This window comes from Rutidosis leptorrhynchoides, chromosome 10 (genome assembly GCF_046630445.1).
Source record: "Rutidosis leptorrhynchoides isolate AG116_Rl617_1_P2 chromosome 10, CSIRO_AGI_Rlap_v1, whole genome shotgun sequence".
In the NCBI taxonomy this organism is placed as follows: Eukaryota; Viridiplantae; Streptophyta; class Magnoliopsida; order Asterales; family Asteraceae; genus Rutidosis; species Rutidosis leptorrhynchoides.
The window spans coordinates 24,619,715-24,629,427 of NC_092342.1; the positions used below are offsets into that span (position 1 = coordinate 24,619,715).

Consider the following 9,713-nt stretch of genomic DNA (forward strand, 5'->3'; position numbering starts at 1 on the left):
ATATTTTTCTAACTTATAAAAAAAAAACAAACAATCTACACTAAAAATGTTCGCGGAAGCGCATACATAAGACATAATAAGATTTACAAACTGAAAAACAAACAATACTTAGGTGTCGTTTGTTTTTCAGTCTGCATACCTTATTATGTCTTATGTCTGCGCGCTCGCAGACATTTTTACTGCAGACAGTTTGTTTTTCTGAACACATAAGATAAAATAATGTCTTATTCTGTCTGCAATCTCGCAGACTTAGAAATGTGCTTCTAAGTGCTGCAGACAGGAATGAGTTATTTTGCAGACATAAAAACAGTCTTCACTATGCAGCATACAGACCTTCAGACCACATCTTCTTTACAGACATGGTTCGTAGATCTTCAGACAAAAACATCTTAAAAAACAAATAGCACCTTAATAATGCGTTTGATAAAACTCATGGTTCATAATCCGAATGATTCAAAGTTGTGAATGAATTCGGTTCTGAATGTCAACAACATGTTTGATAATCATTTGAATTAACAATGTAAATGATGTAAAATTATATCAATAACCTTTTATATGAATTAAAAATAATATTGTTGTTATTAAGTGTTCTTGATCCAACTTAAAGATGATATAACATAAAATTTAGGTGTTTAATGGTTAATATGGTATTTGAACTATGAATGATTCAACACTAAATTATGAACCATTTAGCATCATATGTCAGAACAAACGAGATGAATTCCGAATGGTTCAACGTTGAACTATTCAATTAAGAGGTAATCAAACGCTCCCCAAGACGTGGTCACTAAAATAAAAGGACGACGTTTATCAAGGAAGAAAAATTAAGTTACCAAACTACACTAAATCAACATTCACTGAACGAGACGGCTTCATTATTCATACTGAACGAGAGGGTTTTCATTATTCATGTTTTTAGTATATATGGTTAATGGTTAATTATCTTTACATATTGGGAAATGTTAATTATGATGTTTAGAGTTATAACTAGTATCAAGGTTCGCGCGATGCGGCGGAAAGTAATTATTTTAGCCAAACGATAAGTGAATAAAATACTATTATAAAAAATATGTACAATAATAATTGTTTTTAAGGGGCAGATCTTATTTCACCTATCTTCGTTTTGCCGACTAAAAATAATCTTTCTTTTTTCCATTTTCAATTATATTATATTAAAAAAATGAATATTAATACTTTGTAATTAAGGAGAGTTTACAAACCTAATTAAGGCATGCTTAAACGTAGCCATAAAGGCTACGTTTAGCATTGTTCTTAAAATATTAACAAATTGGTTCCTCAATTAAGCAATCTAGCACTAATTTTATGAACCAGTCATATTGAGTTATTGAAAGGACCCGTTCATATACATTATAAACGATTCACAATAGTTGATTTCATTGCGAGGTACATGACCTCTATATGATACATTTTACAAACATTGCATTCAATTTTAAAAGACAATCTTTCTTTACAACGAAAGTTGACGGCATGCATACCATTTCATAATATATTCAACTATAATTGACTTAATAATAATCTTGATGAACTCGACGACTCGAATGCAACGTCTTTTGAAATATGTCATGAATGACTCCAAGTAATATCCTTAAAATGAGCTAATGCACAGCGGAAGATTTCTTTCATACCTGAGAATAAACATGCTTTCAAGTGTCCACCAAAAGGTTGGTGAGTTCATAGGTTTATCATAAAACAATAAAATTCATCATTTTGATAGACTACAAGATTTAAATCATGCATGGTACAAATGGGACCGAATCATATACCCACCTGTAATGTACATGTGATATCTTTTAAAAACAGTACACCTTTCTCGTGTACAAAATCATCTTTCATAAATCTTAGTAACCGTACACATATCTTGTGCACAAAAATAACATACACATAACCTGTGTATAAAATCATTCTCTCGATACATAACATTCACTTTTCATTGCTTTCATAACTTGGCTTGGTAACCGACCTTAACATATAATGCGCATAATAATATCCCCAAAACAGAACATCTCATATGTATAATAATCATATAAACTTCGAAGTACTAAACACCACGCCCACTAGCCCTTCTGTCTAGTGAACATTCTGGGTAGGGGTGTTAAACCCGGTAGCTACTTTTAGGATTGGCGTGAATTAGGGCCATACCCGATTCTAATTCTTAGGTTACCAAGCAATAATAATCAGGGAAAAAATATTCACAACAATTAGTGGCAATTATCAAGTCCACATAATTCAGTAATAATCCACAGAACTTCTGTCTGCATAATAATTCATTCGAGGAATGTTTTGCTTGTGTCTAACTCGTCAAACATTTATAAAAGCATTTCATGTATTCGCAGTTCAAAAATATATTTCAAAAGCATTTAATAAAGCAGTTGTAAAAACAGCGCATGTATTCTCAGTCCCAAAAATATAAAGAGTAAAAGGGAGCAAATGAACTCACTATACTGTATTTTGTAGTAAAAATACATATGACGACATTGAACAATGCAGGGTTGGCCTTGGATTCACGAACCTATATCATTATATATATATATATATATATATATATATATATATATATATATATATATATATATATATATATATATATATATATATATATATATATATTAACACGCATGATTGTAATCGAACGAATCTATATTATTAGTGATATACTTGTTATTTCAATAAATCCTATGTTATATATTTTTTAATATAGTGTTCTGTACTAATTGTTATTTGGTAAAATAATACTAATACTAATAGATAAAAAGTTGTAATCTCTTTAATATGATAATATTAATGATATCGATAGTGTCAATTCAAATAATAATAAAAATGATAATTTTATTAATAATGTTATTTTATTTTTAATAAAAATATAGTTTTAGTACAAGTAATAATTTTAACAATAATGATAATAAAATAAAAAGTTGTATTATTTTTTACAAAAAAAAAAAGAAAAAATTATCGTTTTGATAATAATTCTTAATACTAATAAGACTTATTAATAATACTTGATAATAATTAATGTTAATAATAAAATAATATCAATGATAATAATAGTTACAATAATAATAATGATAATATTAATAATAATAATAATAATAATAATAATAATAATAATAATAATAATAATAATTATAATAATAATAATAATAATAATAATAATAATAATTATAATAATAATAATAATAATAATAATAACAATAATAATAATAATAATAATAATAATAATAATAATAATAATAATAATAATAATAATAATAATAATAATAATAATAATAATAATAATAATAATAATAATAATAATACCTCACATGGAAAAGCTCCCAAAAAGAAAATAACTGCCTTAAACAGGGCTCGAACTCGAGACCTCTCGCTAAACACAAACTCTCCTTAACCACTCCTCCAATTCAATTTTCCTGATTAAAGCCCGACTTGCTTTTATTTAACTCGTTTATTTTCAGCTAGGTCCAACAACAACCAAGAGTTCTTGGCCCAACAGTACAACACAAGCCCAACTACAATTCTAAGCCCGTTATACACAAACCCAATCAACGATTTACGGCCCAAAATTAGTCCATTGCATAAATAAAACAAAAAAAATAATTCCCCTGATTTCTGGTCTCTAATCTTTCGAACTGCATCACCTAATACATCATCATTGTGTCATCATCCATATATTCATTTTAATTATTACATGTTCCTCAATTTATCTCAATCATCACCCTTTATTATTTTATGTATCATCTTATCATATCCCATTACTTTATCATGAACCATCATCATCATTCTTAACTGCATCAACATCATATATTCTTGACTGTAAAAGAAAAATTAACGCAGCAACAACACAAGGAAGTGGGTTTCGAGCATTAACGAGCATTAAAAGGAACCGGAAGTGGGGTGTTCGAAGGTAATAGCAAGTGGGTTTATAGGGTTTGGGTTTGGATTAAATGCAGCAACAATTCGTGGATTTATTTTGTAAAAGCGAAAAGGGAATTCACAATTGGGTCTTCGGTGGGGTTCTAACAGAAATATGCAGAAATAATGAGAGAGAGGAGAGAGAGAGAGAGGGAATATGGAGACGATGGTTGATGGTAGATTGTCGTTGGGAAAGAAGAAAATTAAGAGGGTGTGAAGGTGATGATGGGTTTCAAGGTGGTGACGGTTGTGATGGTGTCACGGTGATAATTTCATGGAGGTTTGTAGGGTGGTGTATGATGGCTATGGTGTCGAAGTGGTGACAGATAGAAATGGGTTTCATGGGTGAAGGTGGTGGAGGATGTTTGCTGAGAAAAGTGATGACCATGGTGATCATGGGTGTCGGTTGTATGGTGGCTCCGGTGGTGGATGGTGATGCAGGGTGGTGTTTGATCGTAGAAAAGGAGAAGAAGATGAATGATAATGGTTGATCATACAAGTTACAGCATTTACATATACATATAATAAATATAAGATAAAGTAACGTAATATAATAATAATAATATTAATATGATTTAATAAATTCCTATCTTATTTAATTTGGAACGTGCAGATAAACAATAAGAATAGTATAGCAGCCTAAAATTTCGTTCCTTTCTGCCGACAGTTTTCATAGACTGTGTTATATCGTGACCATTACTAAACAGTTAGAATACAAAAGTGTTCCTAAAAATCCTAAATTTTTAGATTAAATATATTTAATTATTTCACTCATTAACTGTTTGAAACCTGATTAAAAAGGTTCGATAATAATTTATTTTCTATTCCAATTTATATGTACGGAGTACTAATATTTAAACTAAAAAGGTAAAAAAATATTTTTGACAAATCTAAAATCTTCGTAATCGATTTACAATTCAACTTTTATTTCAATCCTTCATGAACATGTATAATATATATTTTAAAACTAATAAAACATCAACCGAGTGTTACTGATGTTTACTATTTAAGTTTGAAATCATTCATTTTCCATTTACTCTCTCCCTAAATATAATCAGTTTTAAATAACAAGTTTTATCACATAAATATATATTATATATTTTTAAACAAATAGATTTAATATTATTTTATATATTTACAAGTAGTATTTATGTATATATATATATATATATATATATATATATATATATACACATTTGTAATAATAGTTTTCATTATATCGCATATTATTTTACATATTTATTTCCAACAATTAACTCATATATTAATTCAATTAATATTTCAAATTATTATATATACATATATATATATATATATTTAAATATACATGTATCTATTTACAATTAGTTGTTCGTGAATCGTCGGGAACAGTCGAAGGTCAATTGAATATATGAAACAGTTCAAAAATTTTGAGACTCAACATTACAGACTTTGCTTATCGTGTCGAAATCATATAAAGATTAAGTTTAAATTTGATCAGAAATTTCCGGGTCATCACAGTTATTAATACACCAATAAGTATAGATAGTAATTTCCTTATAATACTAATGGACACCAAGTTTTTGGTCATTCCATAAGTCCAAAACGACATCTAAAAACAAACAAAAAAAATTCCAAACTTTGACAAATTTTCATTTCTAACCCCCCTAAACAGGGGGCCAATGGGTAAATTCATATTTTTAATATATAATTATATAAACTCCACCCAAAATTTTATCGGGACTTATCTTCCCGATCGCCATACGTTAGATTTTTTCGATATCACCGTTCAACTCGAAATAATTTTACGAACACAACGCAACTAACTATACGTGAAATGAATGTATTTTAAAGACGCTAAATATTTGAAGATACCTTTCATACATATACAGACACGCATAATAAACAACCCAAACTAACTATACCATATCGACGGTTTCGTTTCATTTTTTTAGGTAATCTTTCTGTCGTCAAAATCGCGCAGACCATTAAATATGAGAGTTAATCCGTACACCACCTTGTTTTTGCCATACACCACCAAAACAATTATTTATACAGTTTTACTCTTCCTTTGAGAAGTTAAGGGGAGTTGGTGGTGAACAAAAGGAAGGATAAAAATGTCCAAAAAATTTATTTAGTGGTGTATGGCAAAATAGAGGTGGTGTACGGATCACCTCCCATTAAATATACTAGGTACTAACTACATGTATCTAAATAAACCCGTAGTAACGCGTTTTTGATGCTATAAATATATAACACTACGTTAAATATGAATATTCAACCCGAAAAGCCCCGCCGCATCGCGCGGGCCACTTTTTCTAGTTATAATTATTTACTTTAAATCTGTTATAATTAAAGCTAAATATTGATGCAATTATTAAATATTTACATTTACTTAAAAAGGGAATATATAAATATAAACTACGTTTATGATGTTCATTAAATATAAGCGCATTCTTTCAATGAAAAATAAAAGTACTCATATGGGTTCGAACAATAATCAATGTTCCTAATCACTCTGAATTGTTCAATTGTTAACGAATATATTATATACCTCACATTACCACTCACAACTATCATTGTATCATGCTTTTAAGATTACAGTTAGCATATCAGTGTAGTCATTGTTTATATATTTATCATATATGTAAGATAGAGGGCATCAATGTATCGGCATAAATTATCCATATGTATGATTAAATTGATCAAGGGAATATACATTTATAATATGGTATTAGAGCACTTTGGATCTTGGTCTTTGATTTTTTGCTTCTTCCACTGCCTCTCTGGTTGCATACTCTGATGTTGATTGGGTAGCATGCCCTACCACCCATCGCACCACATGGTATTGTGTTTTTCTTGGAAATAAACTATTGTTTTGGTCATCTAAGCGCCAGAACATTCTTTCACGGTCTAGTGTAAGGGCTGAATATTGCGGCATTGCTAATCTCGTTACTGAAATCTAGTGGATTCGTAAACTTCTTTGGGAGCTTCATCATCCACTTTTCTCAACTATCATTGTTTATTGTGATAATGTTAGATATGTCTACATGTCATCTAACCCGGTTGAACATCAGCGTACCAAGCATATTAAGATTGACTTAAACTTCGTACGGGATCTTGTTGCTGAAGGCCAAGTCCGGGTTCTTCATGTGCTATATCGTTACCAGTACGTAGATATCTACACCAAAGGTCTCCCTACAGATTTGATGAGTTTCGCTCCAGTTTGAGTATTCGTTCTATTCTCACTCCAACTTAGACGGATATATTACACCTCATATTACCACCCATAGCTAGCATTGTATCATGCTCTTAAGAATACAGTTGACATGTCAGTGCTGTCATTGTTTATATATATTTTATATTTGTAAGATAGAGGGCATTAATGTTGTTAAAATATTAGTGCAATCTAATTAAATGGATTCTATTGTCACAAGATATATCTTGTAGAGATTGTGCATATCTTGTAGAGATTGTGCATATCTATTATAGATCTTGTATTTAATTTAATATAGAGATTGTGTATATCTCTTATAGATCTTGTATTTAATAAAGAGATTGTCCATATCTCTTTTATTAAAGCTAGTTTGTCATTTACTCTTGTAATGTAGTATAAATACTAGACAAATTATCATGGTGATAAAAAAATAAGAAAATTTAACCAATACATGTCTAGTTTTCAATTTGTTCATACGTGTTTGTTTACTTAACTTTCATTCTAGCAAGTTATTTATTCTTTCATGGTATCAAGAGCTTGGTTATAAACTTGGTTATAAGTTTAGTTCTAAGTTAAACTTTGTGTGCAATTACTCAAAGTGTAAACTAGTTTCTTGCTAATCAAAAATGGAAGTCTCAAATGTAAACAATGGAGGTGTGTTCAATGGTATGGAAAGACTTATAGGCAACAACTACAAGTATTGGAAGATGTGTATGGAGGCTTATCTCCAAGATCAAGATCTATGGGAACTTGTGGCCGGAAGCGATGCCATAATTCCCGTAGAAACTCTTGAGCAAGGCGAGTCACGAAGAAAATGGAAGATTAAGTGTGGGAAGGCTCTCTTTGCGTTGAGGACATCAATTAGCAAAGAGTTCATAGAACACGTTCGTGATCTTAACTCTCCAAAGGAGGTTTGGGATACTCTTGAGAAACTCTTTACCAAGAAGAATACCGCACTGTTGCAATTCTTGAAAAATGAGTTAGCAATCTCAAGACAAGAAGGTATGTCAGTTTCTGAATATTTCTTACAGGTGAAAACTCTTTGTTCTCAAATTTCAGAGATTGATACAAACGAGAAAATTAGTGAATCTCGGTTGCGAAGATATTTAATTCGTGGTTTGAAGAAAGAGTATGTTCCATTCATAACCTCTATACATGGGTGGTCTACTCAACCTTCGGTTGAAGAATTAGAGAATTTGCTCTCTAATCAAGAAGCTTTGGCCAAGCAAATGGCTAAAGGATTTGAAAATGATGCGGTATTATTTTCAAAAGGGAAGAACTTCAAGAAAGGTTCTTCTAGCAAATAAAAAGAAGAAGAGCAAACTAGTTACAAAAGTAACTATGAGAAGAAACCTCCCACATGTTACAAGTGCGGGAAGGTTGGTCACATCAAGAAATATTGTCGTTTTAAAGTCACAAAAGCAAATGTGGCCTGTTCAAGCAACGATGATGATGAAGTCAAATGGGAGCAATGTTTTACCGCAGGTGAGGCTTATGTGAAGAAAATAAGTCAAACTGACAACGGAGCTATTTGGCATGCTAGACTAGGCCATGTGGGATATCAAATGTTGCAAAAGATATTCTCACATAAACTAGTTGATGGAATTCCTCAATTAAAGAATGTTCGTGAGGAAGTAATATGCCAAGGATGTCAATATGGAAAGTCACACCGACTTCCATATAAGAAGTCAACAAATCGAAAACAAGGTTTGCTTGACTTGATTCATATGAACTTGATGGGGCCAACAAAAACACCAAGTTATAGCAGTCATTGCTATGTCATGGTGTTAATTGATGACTATTCTCGGTTTACTTGGGTGAAATTCCTAAAGGAGAAAAGCGAAGCCTTATCAAAGTTCATAGAATTCAAAGAAGCGGTAGAATCAGAATTTGGGAGAAAGGTAAAAGCTCTTAGGAGTGATAATGGTGGAGAATTCATGTCAAATGATTTCTTTACTTATTGTAAAACAAATGGTATTTCTCGCCAAATGACTTGTTCGGATACTCCATAACAAAATGGGGTTTCAGAAAGAAAGATTGCTTACCTTGTTTCAATATGCTTATCTTGGTTACATGACAAGGGGTTGCCCAGGGAGCTATGGGCGGAAGCACTTCAATGTGCTTGTCATGTGTCTAATCGGTTACCATCTTGGCCAGGTACACAAAAATCATCTTTTGAGCTAGCTTATGGTGAAAAGCCTAATGTAAGCTATTTTAGGGTGTTTGGTTCTATTTGTTATGTTCATGTTCCAAAATCTAACCGAACCAAACTTGACCCAAAAGCTCGAAGGTGTATTTTTGTTGGTTATGATTCTCACAGGAAAGGTTGGAGGTGTATGGATCTAGAAACAAAGAAGTTTACCACTTCAAGAGATGTGGTATTTGATGAAGTGTCTTCTCAATTTTCCGAATCAAGCAAAAATGGTGAAGAAAATAGAGATTACAAATTTATGTTTCCTAGCTTCGACACTCAAGAAGAAAGTGAGAATGATGGTGTTTCTCAAACTCAAGAAGAGACACCTAGTGAAGAAGTACCAACTCAAGTTAGAAGGTCAACAAGAGAAAAGAGACAACCAAGACATCTAAGTGA

The 9,713-nt window shown here is 31.1% G+C and overlaps 1 protein-coding gene across 1 annotated transcript; it reads left to right on the top strand.

Annotated features, from left to right (window-relative positions):
• Positions 1-7,749: 7,749 nt before the first annotated feature.
• On the top strand, positions 7,750-8,430 carry LOC139870120 (uncharacterized). The gene has a single exon (XM_071857971.1). It carries the CDS (start codon positions 7,750-7,752, stop codon positions 8,428-8,430), a length of 681 nt encoding a protein of 226 aa, XP_071714072.1.
• The last annotated feature ends 1,283 nt before the right edge of the window (positions 8,431-9,713 follow it).

Bases quoted from the DNA above. Each gene is read 5' to 3' on its own strand.
- LOC139870120 (XM_071857971.1), top strand. From the start codon at position 7,750: ATGGAAGTCTCAAATGTAAACAATGGAGGTGTGTTCAATGGTATGGAA.